Source organism: Brassica napus, chromosome C7 (genome assembly GCF_020379485.1).
Source record: "Brassica napus cultivar Da-Ae chromosome C7, Da-Ae, whole genome shotgun sequence".
Classification (NCBI taxonomy): Eukaryota; Viridiplantae; Streptophyta; class Magnoliopsida; order Brassicales; family Brassicaceae; genus Brassica; species Brassica napus.
Genome location: NC_063450.1, coordinates 53,063,815 through 53,086,018, shown reverse-complemented (window position 1 = coordinate 53,086,018; position 22,204 = coordinate 53,063,815). Strand labels below are relative to the sequence as shown.

The following is a 22,204-nucleotide window of genomic DNA, read 5'->3' as shown; positions in this document are numbered from 1 at the left end:
GGTTTCTGGTCCTTTCCGCTTTGTTTTCACAGTCCCGTCAACGATTGCCTTGTCGGAGCTCTGATGCCGAGGCTCTCCATCATAGGTTGTTCGACTTTGGAGTAACGGCGCGGTCGTTTGAAGGCTCTCGGTGGAGATGGAGCGGCTTGCATGTTCAGTCGGTTTACCCGGGAGATGGAGGCTACCCTAGATCCATCATCGCCGGTCCTTATGCGGGGGAGGGTGAAAGCTTTCTCAGTTTCACCGACGCCGCTCTAGCTTCCGGGAAGAGGAGGCTCAGTCAGTTCCTTCTTCGCCGGTTTTTGGTCACGGAGAGTGGAGGTTTACAAAGCTCCGCGCTGCCGTCGTGGAACCCCATGTCTTTTGGGTTGTGGTGACTGGATCGAGGTTATGAAGTTTGATGTGTTTCGTGGGTCAGATTTGGTCATGTGGGTCGTAGCGGATGAGATCTCAAGAAGATGAAGCTCTCCGGCGACGGTAACGAGGGTGAAGAGGAGGATAGCGGTGGCTCTCGTCCTGCTTGTCTAGGGTTTCCGGTGATTCATAGGCGGAAGAGATCTCGTTCAAACGATTGAACTCTCCGACGGGAAGACAAGGTAGCGTAGAAGAGCGATGGTTTCGCGGAGGCTCTGTAGTCTCGGATCTCGGGCGAAACGTGGGGACGGTGGTAAGTGTCGGTGGCTGTGCGAGGATGGGGCGTTCAAGTCGAGGCAGGCGACGCGTGGCGGGCTGATGAGCCAGATTCTTACACGTGTTAAAGCCCATTCCTCCTTGACGCGCGTCTAGGTCAAGCCCGACGTAGCTGTTTGGGCCTTGGACCATTTTCATTATTTGGGCTTCGGCCATTTTTTAGTTGCCCGTTAGTTCTGTGGGCTTTTTGGGTTGTATTTGGTGTTGTAAAACTGGACCGGATAGAGCAGGATCGCAGCTAATAATTTGAGAAATAGTGTAATAAATGGAACACCGGATTTAACGTGGAAAACCCCAAAGGGTAAAAACCACGGACAAGGTAGAAGAATTTATTACGAAAAAAATAATAGGAGTTACAACCTCTCAATTATAACGGAGAAATCGATTAATAATTTTCTCGTTATAATAGGAGAAAATACCCAAACTCTCTAAATAATTTTCTCTCAACCCGATCCCAAATACCCGTAAGAGATTATAGATTTTTTTTTTCTCTCTCTCTCTCTCACGTTCTTCTTCTTCTTCTTCACTTCTCTTTGTGATTTTTATTTTGGGATGCTTTCCTCTTCAGCTTAGCTCTCCTTTTATAGAAGAAGTTTAAACATGTGAAAGCCATAATTATTGACAAAATCACCTCCTTCAGCGTCCAACTTCACCGTCCATCACCGTCCATTATGAAAAACGTGTTATTTGACTTACAATCTCCCACTTGAAGATTTGATTGAGGATCAATCGGATCTTCACACCATTCTTTCTACCTTGTCATTCCATGTTGCTTACGTCTCCTTCAGGCCACAAGAGGATCGACACCAAATAAACTTGTCAGTAGTGACTGTTTTCGTCATAAAATCTGCTACATTTTCTTTTGTATGAATCTTCTGCATATCCACCGTGCCTTCTTCCACTTTCTCACGAACGAAGTGATACTGGACTCGTATGTGCTTGGTTTTTGAATGAAAGGCTGGATTCCTTGCAAGATGCACGGCACTCTGGCTGTCACAAAAAAGAGAAATTTTCTCTTGTTTGTGCCCGAGTTCCTCCATTACCATCTTCAACCACATCGCCTCTTTACTAGCTTGTGTAGCTGCTACATACTCTGCTTCGGTTGTCGATGTAGCCACAATTGACTGTAGTTTTGAAACCCAACTTACAGCTCCGCTAGCCAGTGCAAACACATAACCGGTTGTGGATTTGCTTTTATCTAGATCGCCTGCATAATCTGAATCAACATAGCCTCTGACAACAAAGTCTGATCCTCCATAACATAATGCAACATCCGAGGTTCTTTTAATGTACCGTAAAATCCTCTTTACGGCATTCCAATGCTCTTTGCGAGGATTCGCCATGTACCGACTTACTACTCCCACTGCTTGTGCAATGTCTGGTCGTGTACAAATCATAGCGAACATTAAGCTCCCCACTGCTGATGCATACGGTACTCGAGACATTTCTATCCTTCCTTCTTCACTGCTAGGACTCATACCAGAGGATAACTTGAAATTAATAGGAAGTGGGGTAGAGATTGGCTTACAATCTTGCATGTTGAACCTCCGCAAGATTTTCTTCAAATAATTCTTCTGTGACAGCCAAATCTTCCTATTATTTCTGTCTCGGTGAATTTGCATCCCTAGAATCTTGTTTGCTGGTCCCAAGTCCTTCATCTCGAACTCCCTAGCCAACTGTGCCTTCAATTCATTGATACGATCATTGTTGGGGCCTGCTATCAACATGTCGTCTACATATAACAGCAGAGTAATGAACTCTGTTTCACTAAACCTCTTGAAATATGCACAAGGGTCTGCATGAAGTCTGCTATATCCAAGGCTCATGATGAAGGAATCAAATCTCTTGTACCAACATCTTGGCGCCTGCTTTAGACCGTACAGAGATTTGTTTAACCTGCAAACCAAGTTCTCCTTTTCTTTTTCTTCAAAACCTTCTGGTTGGAGCATATAAATTTCTTCCTCAAGATCTCCATGAAGAAACGATGTTTTCACATCTAGTTGCTCTAGATGTAAGTCAAATGTAGCGCACATTGCCAACAGTATCCGAACTGTTGTAAGTCGAACCACAGGTGAAAAAATTTCATTGAAGTCAATGCCTTCTTTCTGAGCATATCCTTTCACCACCAATCTAGCACGATACCGCTCCACTTGGTCATCACCATTTCGCTTGATCTTATAAACCCATTTGTTTCCAATTGCTTTTCTTCCTTGCGGTAATGGTACGAGCTCCCAAGTTTTATTTTTATGTAGAGCTTTAATTTCTTCTTGCATTGCTTCCATCCACTGAGAAACATCTGGACTGCTCATTGCTTCTTGGAGATTTGATGGCTCTCCGTCCTCAGTTAATGGACAATATGCAACATTGCAGCTCAGATCATAATCCTCGTGCCAAGCTGGTGTAGTTTTTACACGTTTTCCTTTACCAAGTTCTTCTTCCAACTCGGCAGGTTCGGCTTCCTCGTGTTCTGGTGTTGCTCCTGAAGAATTCTCCTTTTCCACTTGTACTGCTACAGTCTCTGACCTTTCTTTTGAACTGCTTTTTTCTTCTTCGATCTTCTTATCTTCTGTGAAGATAACATCTCTGCTGATTATAACCTTGTGGGCAGTGGGATCCCACAGGCAATACCCCTTTACTCCATCAGCATATCCCAAGAACACACACTTTCTAGACTTTGGATCTAGCTTCGTAGTTTCTTGATTATTGTACATTACGTACACTGGACTCCCAAATATATGGAGGTTTGAATATTCGACGGGCTTTCCTGTCCACATCTCCATCGGTGTTTTCAACTCAATTACAGTTGATGGCGACCGATTTATCACATAACAGGCGGTGTTGACTGCTTCTGCCCAGAATTTCTTCTCTAAGCTTGCATCTCCCAACATTGCTCTTGTTCTTTCTAACAGAGTCATGTTCATCCGCTCTGCCACTCCATTATGTTGAGGAGTGTATGATGTAGTGAACTGCCTTTTGATGCCCTCTACTTTACATAATTGGCTAAATACATCACCAGTGTATTCACCTCCATTATCTGTCCTCAAACACTTGATCTTCTTCTCAGATTCAAGTTCCACCCGTGCTTTGAAAACTTTGAAAACTGAAAACACATCTGCCTTACTTTTGATAGGATACACCCAACATCTCCTGGAGTAGTCATCGATGAAGGACACAAAGTACTTCGCTCCTCCTAGTGATATAACTGGTGCTTGCCACACATCAGAGTGAACCAATTCTAGAATAACTTTGCTTCTAGAATTTGACGTGCTAAACTTCAACTGATGCTGCTTGCTTGTCACACAATGCTCACAAAAGGATAGTGATACCTTTGTCAGACCCGGAACTAACTTCTTCTCTGCAAGAATTTTCATGCCTTGTTCAGACATATGCCCAAGTTTCTGATGCCACACCGTAGTAGCTTTCTCACTGGAACTGCTTGAAGCAATATATGCTTCTGATTCTGACAGAGTTTCTCCTCTTAACATGTATAACTTCGCAACTATCTTCTCTCCTTTCATAAGCACAAGTGCTCCTCTAATTACTTTTAGAGTATCATTTTGAACTTCAACTTTGCAACCAAGATCATCAAGTTGCCCCACAGATAGTAAATTCTTTTTCAGGCCTTCCACGTGTCGCACCTCATGAATAGTACAAACTGTACCATCATACATCTTCAGTTGAATGGATCCAGTGCCAACAATCTTAAGTTCATGATCATTGCAACTGTACACAGATCCTCCTGAGATGGGTTCATAATGATGGAACCATTCTCTTCTAGAGGTCATGTGATATGTAGCTCCTGAGTCGAACAACCATATATCAGCGAACCTTCTTCTATTTTCGCTTGAAATTGCTGCTTCACAACATAGCGCGATTCCATTATCTGAAGTGTTTGCGACATTTCCTTGAGGGTTGAAATTCTTCAATTCCCAACAATCCTTCTTCAAGTGACCCTTCTTGCCACAGTGGTAGCATTTAAAAGTCTTCTTACTTCTTGACTTTGATCTACCATGTTTGTGACTCCCACATGAGCCATGTTCCATTGATCTCCCTCTCATCACCGTCAATGCCTCTATTTGAGAATTTTCTCGTCTATCTTCCTTACTTTTGCGCCGACTTTCTTCTTCTAGAACCGCAGCTGCAACATCGTCAAAGACTAGACTGTCGGTGGAGACATTATTTGTTAAGTTGATGATGAGTTGATCATATGAATCTGGTAGACTTTGAAGTAGAAGCTCAGCACGTTCTTGTGATTCTACTTTATAACTCAACGAAGTGAGTTGAGAAAATAAAGTATTCAAGGTGTTGATGTGCTCCGTCACTGAAGTAGATTCTCCCATTCGAAGGGTATAAAGCTTCCTCTTGAGGAAAATTGTACTGTGCAGCGATTTGGCCTCGTACAATTTTGCAAGGTGATCCCATATCTCCTTTGCAGTCTTCTTCTCCTCTATGCTTGACAACACTCCATCTGCAAGGGCAAGATGAAGATTTGCCATAGCATTCCCATCCATCTCGTTCCATTTATCATCATCTGTGTATGTAGTCGGTCTTGCACTAATGGCCGCTAAACAACCATCTTTTCTCAAGATAGCCTTCATCTTCAACTTCCACAGCGCAAAGTTACTGCCGTTGAATTTTTCGATCTCAAATTTTGCCGCCATTGCTTCTTCCAGAACCTATGCTCTGATACCACTTGTTGTAAAACTGGACCGGATAGAGCAGGATCGCAGCTAATAATTTGAAAAATAGTGTAATAAATGGAACACCAGATTTAACGTGGAAAACCCCAAAGGATAAAAACCACGGACAAGGTAGAAGAATTTATTACGAGAAAAATAATAGGAGTTACAACCTCTCAATTATAACGGAGAAATCGATTAATAATTTTCTCGTTATAATAGGAGAAAATACCCAAACTCTCTAAATAATTTTCTCTCAGCCCGATCCCAAATACCCGTAAGAGATTATAGAATTTTTTTTTTTTCTCTCTCTCTCACGTTCTTCTTCTTCTTCACTTCTCTTTGTGATTTTAATTTTGGGATGCTTTCCTCTTCAGCTTAGCTCTCCTTTTATAGAAGAAGTTTAGACATGTGAAAGCCATAATTATTGACAAAATCACCTCCTTTACCGTCCATCACCGTCTATTATGAAAAACGTGTTATTTGACTTACATTTGGTGTATTCGGTCTTCGGCCGTGGGCTAGGCCCGTTTGATTAAGAAAAAAAAAGTTAAGCGAAAAAAATAAAAAAATTCGAAGATAAAATTCAAAGCACGTGTTCAGAAGGAAATGACTATTTTGTCCTCGGTATGTTCGGTAAAGGTGAGGGGATCTATCTAGGCAGCTGAGTCATTTTACTTGCTGTAGTAAAAAAAACAGGTACTAGGATGCTTTTTTAATCTACATAGATTTGGATAGGTTTGAAATCAAATTTACGAAAATCTACGAGTACCTGCATCACCTATTCCAAAAACAAATTTTTGTTTGCATAACTTTCAAATTTTAAAACTATTACTATTATTTCTATATTTTCAAAATCTTTGAATGGTTTATACGTAGTGATACAGTAATTGATATCGGGGCTAAATATTCAGTCAATTGTAATTTTGGGTTGATTTTAGAGCTTCTTATATAAATATGCATTCTAAAATTTGAAATATTTTTTAAAGATATACTAGGTATTTTCTTGCACCAACCATGTGCAGTAAGAATTTTTTTTAAATCTAACTTATATTTAAAAATAAATTTTATTAAATGTTATAGATTTTACTATTTTCTTACTAATATTTAATATAGATTTGATATATCTTAAATCAATTTGTATAAAACTAATAAAAATGATATAACATTGTGTAATTATCAAACATTTAGCCTAAACAATATTTATAAAATTTGTAGGTATATAAAAAACTAATGATCTTATGATTAGATATTTAAATTTTTAAAAAATTGTAGAAATTTTTGAAAGCTTTAGTAATACAAATTGTATAATTATACAAAAACAATAATATTTCAAAATTTGAAATGTTATATATGAATATATTTATTTTATAGATGATGTATGGACTATTACCATATTTAAAAAAAGTTTACCAAAAAGAAATATCAATATTAAATGTAATATATAAATTATTACCATATTCTAATAAGTTTGCCAAAAATATAAATCAACATTAAATGAAATTATTCATGTCATATTTTTTCGAAAGTCATGTCATCAATTTCAGTAGTCATGTTATATTTGTTTTGTGAAATTGATTGTACAGAACACATGTGGCAAAATCAATTCGAAAATATAATCTTGGGATATTAATTAATACATTTAGAAAAACGCGTTCTATTCTTTTTAATATAAAAATATTAAATATGGTTTTATAAGACCCCATTTATAACGATCTTCAATCAGACATTTGTTTTGATATTCGAACAATGATTCCTACCAAAGTTCGAACAATGATTCCTACCAAAGTTCGAACAACGATATTTTACGACTTGTTAAGTCTAGTACATCATTAACGATCTCTAATATTTGATACCGAAGTCGTCCAAATTTTAAATATTCTCTTTCAGGCTGAAATATTATAATCAGGTTGATAAAGCAAACAATCTAATCAGATGTATGCTCTCTTGGACCTAACCCTGAACGAAGATGTAATATTATAATCTAGGGTGAACCTTTAAATTCATTTCACTCTTTAGAACCAATCAAATTGACACATAGATTGTTAATTAAAAAACATTAAATTAAATGAAAAATAGCTACAAAAAATAAAAACGCTAGTTTTAATGACGCTAACGCTTCCAGCGAAACCCTAAAGCCTAAATCTTAAATTTTAAACCCTATACCCTAAATTTTAAACCCAAATTCAAACCTCTAAACCCAAACCCTATATCCTAAACCCTAGTCCTAGACCCTAAACCCAAATTATATACCTTAAACCCAAAAATAGACTATAAACCTAAACCATATACCCTAAACCTAAGTCTTAGACTTTAAACCCAAACCGTAAACCTTAACCCATACCCTATAGCATCTAACTTTTGGGTTTAGGTTTAGGGTTTACTGTTTGAGTTTTTGGTCTAGGATTTGGGTTTAGGGTATAGGTTTTGGGTTTAGGATTTACGGTTTGAGTTTAGGATTTACCGTTTGGACTTATGGTTAAGGTTTTGGGTTTAGGGTATATAATTTGGGTTTAAGATTTACGGTTTGAGTTTAGGGTTTAAGATTTGGGTTTAGGGTATAGAGTTTAGGTTTATAGTCTAGTTTTTGGGTTTAGGGTATATAATTTGGGTTTAGGGTCTAGGATTAGGGTTTAGGATATAAGGTTTGGATTTAGGGGTTTGGATTTGGGTTTAGAATTTAGGGTGTAGGGTTTAGAATTTAAGATTTAGAGTTTAAGGTTTAACTGGAAGCGTTAGCATAGTTAAAATTAGCGTTTTTATTTTTTGTAGCTATTTTTTATTTAATTTAATATTTTTTAATTAATAATATATGTGTCACTTTGATTAGTTCTAAAGGGTGTTGTGAATTTAAAGATTCACTCTAGGAGGTGAACCTAAGTTCTGTACCTATATTTAATACCAACTTAAAATGATTTTAAGCAGACCCGTTCCGTCTATATTCTTCCACTTGTAGATCAAAGGATTTTAAGCAGGCCTGTTCCTTCTATATTTAATACCAAACAATATCAATGTTTAATACCAACTTAAAATGATATTTTTAGTGTTTTTACATCAGTTTGTAATAGTTATTTTTTATTTTTAGTTTTTTTTGTATATCGATGTTTTACAATACTAATTCCAAATAAAAATAATTTAGTGAACCGGAATTTCAAACAAGGACAATGGTGAGGTGGTTGCCACAACTATCTTGGTTCTTTTATGTTCTTTTTCAAAAAAAATATTTTGGTTCTTTGTCTCAGGGGGTTTATTGTCTACTGTGTTTGTGTGTAGACAACAAATTAATGTGTAAAAAGTTTAAAAGATAATATTATATAAAAACATAGGAGTAATCTCATGATACATACTATAACCAACATTTGAATATTCAATCGTTATCTTGAGTTGGTTAAAAATGAATTCAACACATCCATAATATAACATTTTATAACAAAGCTATCCAATAACTTATACTCCATCTGTTTCACAATGTAAGTAGTTTAGACTAAAAGCACTAATATTAAGAAAGTTGGTACTTTAAAAAAAATAATATTTAATTAATTAGTTCAACCAATTATAAAAAAATTAATATTATTTGATTGGTTACACTATATCCAATAAATGTAAAAGTTATCTAGATATTTGGAAACTACTTACATTTTGAAACAAAATAATTTTCCTTAAACTACTTACAATTAAAAACGGAGGGAGTATCATACACAAAAATACACTCTGTAATAAAAACTAACAAACAATTATTTCAAATTACACAAAGAGACAAAATTCCATGAGAAGCACTGATTAACCACTAGTTAGATATAATTCATTTATTTTTTACATTACTAAAAGGTAAAATCTAACCTTAAGAGGTTATATGTACATTAAAACATGAAATAATTAAAATAAACAATACATAGTAAAACATAAGCACTGACCAAAAAAACATAAGTAAAACATAAGGAAAATATAAGCAATATTTTTCAAAAATTATGAAAATAAAAATTTTAGATTTCAATTTTAGACTTTTAGATAAACATATATTATACATTTTGTGAAGGGAGATGATTGAAATCTAAAATTTTTATTTGGTATGGCTGAGCACAACGAGATCGAGATGGCTGAGCAACACGTCGAGATGGTTGATCACAGTAAGATCATCGAGAACAAAGCGATCCCAATGCAGATTCTTATAGATGCAACAAACAACTTTGGAGTTGAGAATTTACTCGGAGAAGGTGGGTTTGGATCTGTATATAGAGGCACACTGCAAGATGGAAGGGGGATTGCTGTCAAGAAGATGAACCAATCGGCTATTGCTGGTAAAGGCCTCAAAGAATTCAAATCCGAGGTCACTGTTCTAAACCAGGGTTCATCACCGTAACTTAGTGTCTCTTTATGGGTATTTCATTGAAGGAAACGATAGGTTATTAGTCTATCCGTATGTGTCCCAAGGTACATTGAGCAAACATCTTTTTCACTGGGGTGACCACAGTTTGAGACCACTAGACTGGACTACACGCCTTAGTATTGCGTTGGATGCCGCTCGAGCAGTAGAGTATCTCCATACGCTGGCTCTTCAGAGCCAACACTACATCCACAGGGACTTGAAACCGCCAAAGATTCTTCTCGGGGATGATTTACGAGCCAAAGCATCTGACTTTGGATTAGTGACTGCTATAGAAGAAGACATGGAATCAGTCAAGACCAAGTGTCGTGGGACACCCGGTTACATGGCACCCGAATATTGTATAGTTATCTTATTCCTCTGTCAATTATCTATATTTGATTGTATAATTGATTTTGGAAACTAACAACTAAAATATCTATATTTGCAGTGGACAGAAGGGTTACGAGAAAGATCGATGTTTACAGCTTCGGAGTCATCCTCATGGAGCTCATAACTGGCAAGAAAGGTACAGACCATAGCCGAGCTGAAGACGATATCCACATCACAACATGGTTCAGGAAGATGCTTCGTGAAGATGACACTTTCTTGGAAGCTATTGACGGAAACATTATCGCCAACCAAGACACTCAACGGACCATATACGAAGTTGCAAAACTAGCAAGACAATGCTGCACGAGGACACCTGAGTAGAGACCAGAAAAGGCTCAGGTCGTCAGCTTCCTTTCCTCGCTGATTGAACGGTGGGAACCCAGCAGCGAAATCCAATATTTCGATGAAAATATAGTTTCTTTGAATTTCATAGTTGAATGGGAGAAGATTGTGAAGGGAAGCAGCAATATGGTGTGATAATGTAAATAGTCTTCAAATGTTATGTATAGTAAACCTAAACTATGTCGTTTCTGCAGAGCTGCTAACTCTTTACTCATCTAAACCACGCGAACATATCTTACCTCGAAGTATAGGCCATGATACCAAAACTGATTTGCCCAAAAAGTAAGGGTTTGGTCCTTTGCTGGTAAAAGAATATACAATGTCCAACTCCAATGGATAACAAGAACAAACATTCTTCGTAAAATATTATAAAAATATGTAAAACAAGCTTTCTTCCCTATTTGGTCACCATTTACCATAATCAGAGAGTCAGTATAACACATTGAGTATTCATTTAATTTTTACATGACTAAAAGGTAAAATCTTTAATAACTTTAAGAGGTTTTATATACATTAAACACACAAAATAATTTAAAATAAAAAATACATAGTTAAACATAAGCACTAACAAAAAAACATAAGTAAAACATAAGCAAAATTTAAGCAATTTTTTTTAAAAAAAATTATAAAAATAAAAAATTTTAGATCTCAGTTTTAGATTTTTAGATAAACATATTTTATACATACATGTTTTGTGAATGACTTGCTAAAAAGATGAATTTGTGCTACATAAGGGTTAGAATGAATTCTTGATCGCTAAGGGTCATGATTGTTTGTTAATAGATATCACATTTCACCTTTACTCCTATATAGTTTAGATCTGATTTTAGATGGTTCAACTTTGGTTTATGTTTTCCTCTTCAGTCAACAGGGAAAATAAAAAACTTATTGCTTATATAGCAACGTTGTGAGGACTACTAACAAAAAAATTTTGTTTATGTTTTACTCTTTACGCTTTACCGTAACATGCTCATATACACATGCCAAAGCCGTAAAAGTGTTATCATCATTTTCCCACTAACATATCACATTATCAGATAGTAATGCTCATATACACATGCCAATCTAGCATAATAAGAGTTCAATTCTATTTCCAATTAACATATCACATTACAAGACAATAATGCCCATATACACAAGCCAATGACAATCTAACAGTATAAGAGTTGAGCTCATTTTCCAACTGGACATGATAGTAACTAAGGGTTTGGTGCTTACCTCATTGAGACAATAGGAGTTGACGACCCTGAATTTGAGCTGCCAAGTTTGCAGTACGTTCCTCCAGAATAAAATTTCTTAATGCGCTGGAATTTGAGTTCACTCCCTGGTTAATTTGACCCCAAAATTTTTGAAACCTTTTACGTATACATAATCCCCTAAATTATAGATTTTTTTGGGTGAATTAGGCCAAAATCCTAAAAGAATTAGGAAACTGCCTAAAACAAAGTTTATGTGGGCCTTTGAATCGAGCAAGTTGAATGGAAAAGACTGAACTGTCCTTCTTGGGTTTAGACGTCGAGTTTGTGTAGGAGTGAAATAAGTTAGAAGCTAAAAGGGTTTTAAATAAAATTGGGGGGGGGGGGGGGGGGGATAGTAATGATTAGCCTAGGATATACTCTCGTAACTTGTTATCAAGTTAGACAAGTTAGTAAACAAAGGAAATTGTATTAGTAGCTATCAGTAAAATTCAAACCCACAATCACTTTGACGAAACGTACATCGAACCAAGTTAGTAGTTCAACATAATAATGGATGGGAGCCGGAGTTTGTATTGAATATTATCGACAAATAATTCAAGGATAGGAACTTAGCCGACAAAAAACGTTTTGATTTTGTCCATGTGTTAATATCGGCCGTTTTAGATCAAATGGTAAAATTAGTAACTTGATAAAAGTTTGAATATGTGTATAAAACTTGACGTAGCCACGGTAAACATTTTGTTGGTTCCCTAACTATCGTTTGCAATTTTGTACAACATGAAGTATAGAAAATGTCGTTAGCATGCTAAATAAATGAATATATTTATACAAGTTGACTTAGCCTTTGTCAAAAATAATATTACATTCATAATTGGACTTATCGTCAAGGAAGTATATGTTGGGGACTTAGCATGCCAAAAAAAGTTTTGGTTTGGGGAACTGTCATGAGACTGTGCGTTTATGTTTGTATTTAACAAACCAAATATAAAAAAATATAATTAGCCTGCTAAAGGGTTTGAATGAAATTGTCAAACTGGACTTAGCCCTTGTCAATAGCATTTGATGTTCGTAAGGGAAAATGGATCAGTTATGCATGTCAAGATAATGTTCGTTTGTGAACGTATATAACAAAACGAATTATAGAAACATATAATTAGTCTGTTAAAAATTTGAATAGTTATATAGAATTGGACATAGTCCTTGTTAATAACATGTGATATTCATAATGGAAAAGATGATAAGTTATGGATGGGGGGAGAAACCCAGTACAAATTTTAACACAACATAACAGACATGAGACAGGAATGTCAACGACAACAATTCATAAACAAAAGCAGAAATGAAAAATACGAGAAAAGATAAGGGAAATACAATCAGAGGGCTCCAACGTTTTTCTTTTTACATGATTGACTGCAATTCTTTGAGCCTCAGGAACCGGTAACTTGTGAGTAGGGGTAAATTGGTCACAAAATTATCGATGAAACCTATCCAACCAGGAAATGTGTATTTAGCTAATTACGTGATAAAGCTTGTGTGTAGAGTGCAATTTCTCAACTTTTTTGTTTTACTAAACTTTATAAAAATATTTTAAACTCTCAAATTTCTGAGTCGATCCTGAATATGTCGTTAGAAAATGGATTCACATAGTATAATCGATTATTTTAACTGTTTAATTTTTGTTTTCCCTCTTTAATTTTTTACTCCTACTTTCTCAATGAGGTAAGCACCAAACCCTCAATTACTATCCTGTCTTGTCGTAATCAGAGAAAAAGAGATGTCAAGGCTACCAAAGATTGTTTGTATATGTCGTACGTGGCAGATTTTCAATCAACAAAAAAACAACCAGTACCTTGGCACAACGTTCCTTTGTAACGACATCCCGGTATGTGATACTTCAATTACGTAATTAAGTTAAGAAAAAAAACATGTAACAACTATTATAATATAATCTATAAAAACTATGTTATTGAAAAATGATTACGCAATATAATGATATTTATAGAAACAAAAACCAAAAGTTAACTTAAAAATCTCAAATAAGAAAAACAATTAGTAGAAGAAACAAGTCTATAAAGTAAACCTATTAGTGGGTGTGTGTTATATCAATAGCACCAATCATTACTCAAAAAAGTAAGTTTGTAGGGATTACTATTTTAGAAATCTAAATGTTATAAGTAATATTAAAAATGAATTCATATTCCAAAGTGTTGTATAAAATATAATTTACAGTTAACTATATTTAAATCTTTGGGAGAATTGAAGAGTTTTTAAAATTTAGATTGTGCTAATAAGTACGGGGTGGTATTGGATTGAATAATTCATTGGAAATTCTAATTAGAAGTATTCTAATGGACTTAACTGGAATTTTAAATGCGTGATGGACTCTATTGTTTTACTTTAATTCTTATGATGGATATTATGGGAATTCTTTATAACTCATTTACATGAAGCAATTACAGTGGTGATGAAGGAAAGATGATAAATAGAGGAATCGTGGAGGAGGAAGGATGAGAACGAGAAGAACTGATTAATTCGATAAGGATTTGAAAGTCACGTAAAAGAAGCTAGGATTTGTTTCTTCTTGTTTTTCACTAAAAACTCTATCAAAATCTATTATAACTAACTTCTCCAAAAATCTATATGAGATATTGAATAACAGGTGAAATAAATTCTTTTCAACTTCTATTTGACAAATCTTTAATCCAATAACACTTGATTTTAATTCACTTTGTTCAAATCCACAATTGAATAACACTAGATTTCATGTCAGATTTAAATTCCATCAAACTCCATTAAATTACCAAATTCAATACCTAAAATGTAAATAGATATAAGTATTCATTTAATTTTTACATGTGTAAAAGGTAAAATCTTAATAACTTTAATTGTACATTTAACACACAAAATAATTTAAAATAAACAATGCATAGTAAAACATAAGCACTGACAAAAAAAAACATAAGTAAAACATAAGCAAAATTTAAGAATTTTTTTGTAAATATGAAAATAAAATTTTAGATTGTTCGTAAATGTCGTATGTGGAAAGAGATGTCAAGGCTACCAAACATTGTTCGTATATGTCGTATTTGGTGGATTTTCAATCAACAAAAAACAACCAAGACCTTGGCACAACGTTCCTTTGTAATGACATCCATGTATGTGATACTTTAATTACGTAATTAAGTTAAGAAAAAAAATATGTAACCATGAGCGAATCCCAAAAATATTTTAATATGGAGCACACTATCTAATAAATTATATCATATTAATTTTAAAAATATATTATTTTACGTTTTTCGTTTTTAAAAGGTAATCACACAAAAATATAAGCAATTCTACAATTTTAGATACTTATATAAATAATATTATAAAATAATATTTATATTTATTATTTTTTTTCTTATTACACACGATAACTTCCTTTTCTAATATTCATTTTAGTTGAAAAAATTGTTAAAGTAAACTTTAAATAAATTATAAAAGAATTCCAAAACTAGTATTAAAGAGAACAAAAGAAAATTTCTAACAAAGAAAGAATAATGTTATTTAGCCAAAAAAAAAAGAAATAATCTAAAAAGTGTAAAAGAGTTAAAACGAAAAAAAATACAGCTCATTGAAGGCCTGGAAATTGGGTGGGGTGGGGCACAGTTGAGCTTTTAAAAACCAACAAGCCACAAAGTTGAATCAGTACATAATTTTGCTCAAAAGGTTTATTATTTAGTACGTGCCATGTGCCGCACCCTTCCTACACGTGGATCCGCCCCTGCATGTAACAACAATTATAATATCTATTAAAAACTATGTTATTGAAAAATGATTTAAGTAATAAAATATTTATAGAAACAAAAACCAAAAATTAACTTAAAAATCTCAAATAAGAAAAATAATTAGTATAAGAAACAAGTCTATAAAGTAAACCGATTAGTGGGTGTATGTTATATCAATACAGCATTACCAATACTCAAAAAGTAAGTTTGTAGGGATTACTATTTTAGAAATCTAAAAGTTATAAGTAATATTAAAAATGTTAAAAATGACTTCATATTCCAAAGTGTTGCATAAAATATCATTTACAGTTGTGTTTTGGGTTGTATAAGCTCAGGTTAAAGCTTTGTGACAAATGGAGGTAGTGTCTTAACTTGGCAGGGAAGATGATTGGTGAAACTGATTGTGATATCAGTGGTATAAAAAACCAAAGGAGGGAAGAATAAGGTGGTTTCTGGTTTACTTACGTCAACTGAAATCTGACGTGTCGATTATAAAGAAATCTGGACATGAAGCTCAAGGTTAAAGTTCTACTCGGAAGTCTCAAGAGAATGTTTTTTCCAGACTGCTCCAGAAATGGTACATTCTTAACGGTCAGAAACTCGGTTTGTTAGTGTAATACTTGAAGATGGCAGCAGGAGTTCTGTTATGAATGGTCAAAATTGAAAGTAACAAAGAGGAATCTGGAGATATAGCAGAAGTGGTGCCTCAAGGTTTGACACAATTTTCTCATCCAAAGAGGAGGAATTATAATAGATGTCAAGTTGGTTCAGATGAGTGGCGTAAGGTAGTAAAGGGAAGCGCCTTGGTGGATCTTCTGGTAAAAACAGATTCGTTGCAGTGGCTGCAGTGAAAATGAGACAATTATCAAGTTTTAAGCCATGATTAATCAATAAGGCAGTGTTGTTTTAACTCTGAAAGGTGGAGCTAAGATTGAGAAATATATGAAGCTTTGACGGATCGAAGCTTCAAGTGGAGTTTCTGCAAGTAAATGAAGTACACGGCTACTTAAGAGGTTGAGTTGCAGGTGGAGTAATGAAGTCAGACGGCTTCAGAGGATGGTTAGCTCTTGGCAGGTAGGAGTTAAAAAGGAATCACTGGTTTTGATAGGCTTCATGGGTGATACAAGTCTGCAGAAAACAAAGATCCAAGGTCAGAAAGAGATTGTCAACAGGTTCAGTCACAGCTTGGTCTTCATCAGAAGGTAATAGAGTTGTCTGCTTAGGTCTGATGGAGTGATTGATGATGTTAAGGTCATCTAGTGGTCAGTTGCAGGCATCTCAAGGATAATGAGATGGTAGTGTTAATTTTTGAGATGAGGACACGTTGAAAAAGGCTAGCTGCAGGGTCTGTTGCAGGGTCTGCAAGAACAGTTTCAGAGGCATCGATGCAAAGGAGCTTCAAAGTCAGGGTCAAAGGATAATGAAGTATGGTCATCTTAGAGAAGTTGAGCAACTGAAATGCATTCCTAATTGAATGGACATCCAGAGAAGTCAAACTGCATTGGGTTAAGAACAAGTGAGGTTTACTTGTGTCTTTGGAGCATCACAAGAAAGGTTTTCGTCTCAGGATAACAGAGAAGTTATACTCAGTTGAGGTTTATAGATATTCAAGGCTTGCTTGAAGAATGAAAATGAATCAGAATGATGTACTGATTGGGTCTGAGACAGAATGTGATGCAAACACCAAGTCTAGTGTGATTTCTCATACAAGTGAAGGTGTTTGAGGATGGCACAGCAGAGAAGAGATATCAGGGTTCTAGAGGATATATCTTAAGGGCTGCTGCAGAGTGAGTCTCACGAACACTACAAGAGGCATTTGGTGTGAGACATGGTGGAAAGAAGACGTCAGCAGTGAGGTTTAAGCTGTTGATGCAGGTCTGTTTGAAGATTGCTCGAGCCAGAGTTGTATCCTTGAACCTTTCAGAAACGATTCCGAACCCTTCAAGAAACGATTCCGAACCCTCTATTGGAAACAATAGCGGAGCAGAGTGATACTTTGAAGTTCAAACAAATCACTGTAAGTACAATCTCAGGTTTGAGTTAAAACTAACTAAATGTTGGTTGAGTTTGTTTTGCAGGTATGAATCAAGAATTGCTTCAGGTTGAAGCATGTATGGTTCAAGGACCTGTTGCAAATGATTCAAGGGAGCTTGTTTCTAAGGTCAGTGCACGTGACAAGAAACAAACGGCTATAGCACTAGAATCATTTTGCAGGAAGAAAGGTTAAGTTTTCTCAATCACTTTAACAGGCTGATGGTTGTGACAGGAACCATAATGGTAACTGTGTGATTGACTAACCTAATAAGCAGTCACATTTAGTAGTTATTAGCACAATCTAAATTTTAAAAATTCTTCACTGTCTCCCAAAGACTTAAATACAATCATGTACCTGCATAAGTCCCACTTATACAACCCAAAACACATAGTAAATTTAGTCCTTAAACTTACTATCCTATCAATGAAACCAGACACTAGTCAAACTCAAGCTCAATGATCACATAGCAACCACTTCCTTCTTGAGTCCTTGACATCCCCATGTCTCCTGCTGAGTTATACCAGCTTTGACACATTCATTTGCCAAGCTTAAACTCTCATTGATCCTGTGTTTTTCATCACATGGATACCTGAGTTAAACCACTCAGAAACAGAACATTAACAAGCAAAGTAATCATCTCAAACTTGTTAATATCCAACAGAAACCTTCCCTAAGCATGACTGCTTATTAGGTTAGTCAATCACATAGTTACCACTATGGTTCTGATCTTAACATTTCTGTGCGGTTTTTAGAACATATTTGGTTAATCCTCCTCGGTCGATCACGATTTCTTGACTCAAGGCTGTATACTTGAGTAAGATTAGTTTTCAGTTTTCGGAAGCTTAGAGATTCGGAGTCAGTCAAGATTCGGATCGATTGCAAGATTCAATTTCACCCAACTTCCATAAGATGAATCGGTTTACAAGGTAAGAGCTGTCTTTCGAACCCATTTGACCAGTCTCTAAACTTGGCATTTTATCTTCATGAGTTATTGACATCCCTATGCCTTCTCCTGAGTTATACCAGCTTTGACGCGTTATTTGCCAAGCTAAAGTCTCATTGATCCTTTTGTTTTTCATCACCTGGATCGATACCTGAGTTAACCACTCAGAAACAGAACATTAACAAGCAAAGTACTCATCTTAAACTTGTTAATATCCAACAGAAAACCTTCCCTAAGCATAACTAGATATAAGTATTCATTTAATTTTTACATAACTAAAAGTTAAAATCTTAATAACTTTAAGAGGTTGTATATACATTAAACACACAAAATAATTTAAAATAAACAATTCATAGTAAAACATAAGCACTGGAAAAAAACATAAGTAAAACATAAGCAAAATTTAAGCTATTTTTTTTAAAAAAATATGAAAATAATAACATTGTGAGCACTACTTTGTTTATGTTTTACTCTTTACGCTTTACCGTAACGTAACATGCTCATATACACATGCCAATTTAACCGTAAAAGTGTTATCCTTGTTTTTCCACTAACAGATCACATTATCAGATAGTAATGCTCATATACACATGTCAATCTAGCATAATAAGAGTTCAGTTCTTTTCCAATTAACATATCAAATTACCAGACAATAATGCTCATATACACAAGCCAATGACAATCTAAGAGTATAAGAGTTAAACTCATTTTCCAACTAAAAGATCACGACAGGACATGATAGTAACTGAGGGTTTGGAGCTTACCTCATTGAGACTGTAGGAGTTGACGATCCTGAATTTGAGCTGCCAAGTTTGGGACCAGCACATTCCTCCAGAACAAAATTTTTTAATGGGCTGTAATTTGAGCTTTCCCTGGTTAATTTGATTCCAAAATTTTTGAAACTTTTTACGTATGCATAAACCCTTAAATTATAGATTTTTTTTACTAAACTTTATAAAAATATTTTAACTCTCAAAATTTCTGATTCGATCCTGAATGTATAGTTAGAAAATGGATTCACATAGTATAATCGATACACATATGAAACCACTTAAGCTCTTCTCACTTGAACCATTTAAATATTTTGGGTTGGATATTGATGCTAATTTAAATTGAATATTTTTATAAATATCTGCAATTTTTTAATTTAAAATCTTATAACAGGTAAAGATAGATAATATCGATATCATGACTAGCAAGACAACACAATTGGATTTCTTTGGAGGACTTAAAACACAAGCCATAAATGATGGATCTATCCGAGGGCCTATGCATATGTTTATGCAGTCGGCATCAGTTTTACAATGGCATTTGTACTGACATCTAGCTGAAAAATTATTTGAAACAAATAATATGAATAGTTTGTTAAAAAAAAATAACTGATTCTATCTAGCGTTATTATTTATATGGAAAAGAAGATGATTAAAATATTATTAAATGATTGAGAAAAATGAAAAAAAAACAATTAAGAAAATAAAAAGCAGAAATGTAATTGAATTTTTGCTGTTGATATGATTGTCTTGTAGCTCTTCGTTTGATGAAGATAAAATTATATGTTTGGGTTTAGAGAAATCGTGATCAACTGCTATATACTGCAAAACTATATTATTAAAACAGAAATACAAATATAAATTCACCTTAAAATTCAACTCTTTCACTTGTTCATTTACCACATCGAGCATTAGCAGAACTCAAACAAGGTTCAATCAACCTTGTCATAAACTCAAAACAAGTTTTTCTTACTTCTGTATGCCAGAAGTATTGTTTGACAAAACCAAAACTGCTTTGCCGAAAACGAAAAAGGGTTTCATTCATTGCTAGTAAAAGAATATACAAATCCAACTCCAATATATAAGAAGAACAAACATTCTTCGTGAAAGATTAAACAAATATGTAAACAAGTTTTCTTCCCTATTTGAATATTTTCCAAAACAACCATTTACCATAATCAGAGAGTCAGTATAACACATTGAGTAGCTGCCGTTGCTTCGCTTCATCTGAGCGTAGTGAGTAGATATCCGGTGGAGCTGTGATGCCTCCTTGCTGGATCAGTTTACCATTCTTCGGTTTGTGTTGATCGAGATAAACAACAACGACGCTTACGTCGTCATGGAAATGTCTTCGAACCCCTCTGGCGATTGTCTTCATATCTCCATATCTCATTTCTCTCTTCTTTGCAGCTTCCTCAAGAGCGGCTCTTACAAGTCTTCGTGCGATCCCCTGTAGACCACAGAGAGTTAGAAATTTAAAAAGTAGCTAACAGAAAGGGAAAAACACAATAAACTTCAAGTTTAGGATGGCAAACTTACAGCTCTTGGGTGTTTGAGTACAATCTCAACGGCTGCTTCATCACTAAGATGTTCCCAGAGACCATCTGATGCAAATATCAGAAACAAGTCTTGTGGCTTAAGCTTCCTTACTATAATAGAGGGTTCGGCTGTCATCGCAGGTCTCCTCAAAGGAATAGGATTTCCATGTTGCTGGAAAACCGGATCTCTGTAAAACTCAGGTTTCTTCAAGTATACATCCCCAATTGATCTCGATACCTATAAAGAAGCACATAGATAAACAAATTTAGTTAACTACTACATACAACGAGCTCAACATTCATGGAAAGGTCATCAACAACCACAAAACATATCTCTTCATTATCATGTAGAGCTCTGACTACACTGGGGAAGAAACGTTGCAGGAGCCCCTGTGAAGGATTCCTGGAACATTACAAGCCCCCATTTATATCAAACTTACGTCACTCAAAACAGAGAATACACACCATCACACTACAACTTTTATGCATAGAAACACAAATCACAAAACTCCACCATAGATACAAGCAAGCAAGGAAGCAAAAGCTCTAAGTAACATACCTGAATAATGCCTTTAATCCTCCAAACTCCACGAATATACATAACAATCTGCGAATCATCAGGGTTAAGCGCCTTAACCTCCTTCCTCACTTCTTCAACAGCAACGTTATGATCAGTGGACAACCGTTCAGCTACAGCAACCCCTGAAACAACTCTCCCAAGAACAGCCCTCGAGTCTCCAAGATTCGCAACATAAAGCGTGCCGTTAGAGATAGCGCCAAAGAGACAGCAAGTTCCCACAGTAGCCATCTGAGGCTTCAACGGTAAGGACCGTTGAACCATATGACAAAAGTCCTCCTCAGTTTCTTTAAACGCTCTTTTAATCACATCTGGAGATATTCCTCCTTCTTCCTTAGCGAACTCTGCAAAATTTACATGACAAAGATCAGATTTTTTTTTTTTTTTAAAGCAAAGTTTGAATCTTGGAATGATGAGAAGATGTGATTACTGTGGATGTAAGGGAAGAGATGTCTGTTAACGAATCTAGAAGCTTCGGGTCCACCGTGTCCGTCGTAGACTCCGACGTAAGTGGCGGAGGAGGATGTGAAGACCTGACTCTGATCCTCTAGTCTCGAATTGGCTTGAACCACCGCGATCGAATACTCTCCGCCGGCGTGCGGTCTCAGCTCCGATTGCCAGAGTAAAGCATCGCCGTTCGCTCTGGTTCCTGGACACCACCGCTCGAGAGGCCGTACTAATGCTCGCAACATCACTTACTGTTAGTGTTTTAGCTGATTCCAAGTGTAGAGAGTGAAATTGAAATTGATTCGGTTGGGATGAAATCGAATGGTTTAGGTTGGATTTGAAAACGGTTTGTTAATTCGACGAATGTTTGATCTGATAGGCTTTTTAAGAGAATGTGTGTTGAGTTGGTAAGAGACAACCGCGTGAAGAAGAAGATGAAGAATAGTATGAGAGATGATGAC

The 22,204-nt window shown here is 35.5% G+C and overlaps 1 protein-coding gene and 1 long non-coding RNA gene across 2 annotated transcripts; one reads left to right on the top strand and one right to left on the bottom strand.

The window, feature by feature from the left end:
- Positions 1-14,965: 14,965 nt before the first annotated feature.
- On the top strand, positions 14,966-19,844 carry LOC125590172. Its single transcript, XR_007326367.1, has 2 exons — positions 14,966-17,594; positions 19,576-19,844. It is a non-coding gene; the product is annotated as an uncharacterized LOC125590172 (long non-coding RNA).
- Positions 19,845-20,204: 360 nt separating this feature from the next.
- LOC111208180 (probable protein phosphatase 2C 63) lies at positions 20,205-22,204 on the bottom strand. The gene is made up of 4 exons (XM_022706962.2): positions 21,727-22,204; positions 21,279-21,640; positions 20,721-20,957; positions 20,205-20,631 (listed from the first exon to the last, which is right to left on the bottom strand). The coding sequence occupies exons 1-4, from the start codon at positions 21,986-21,988 to the stop codon at positions 20,368-20,370; spliced, it is 1,125 nt and encodes a 374-aa protein (XP_022562683.1). The 5' UTR covers positions 21,989-22,204; the 3' UTR covers positions 20,205-20,367.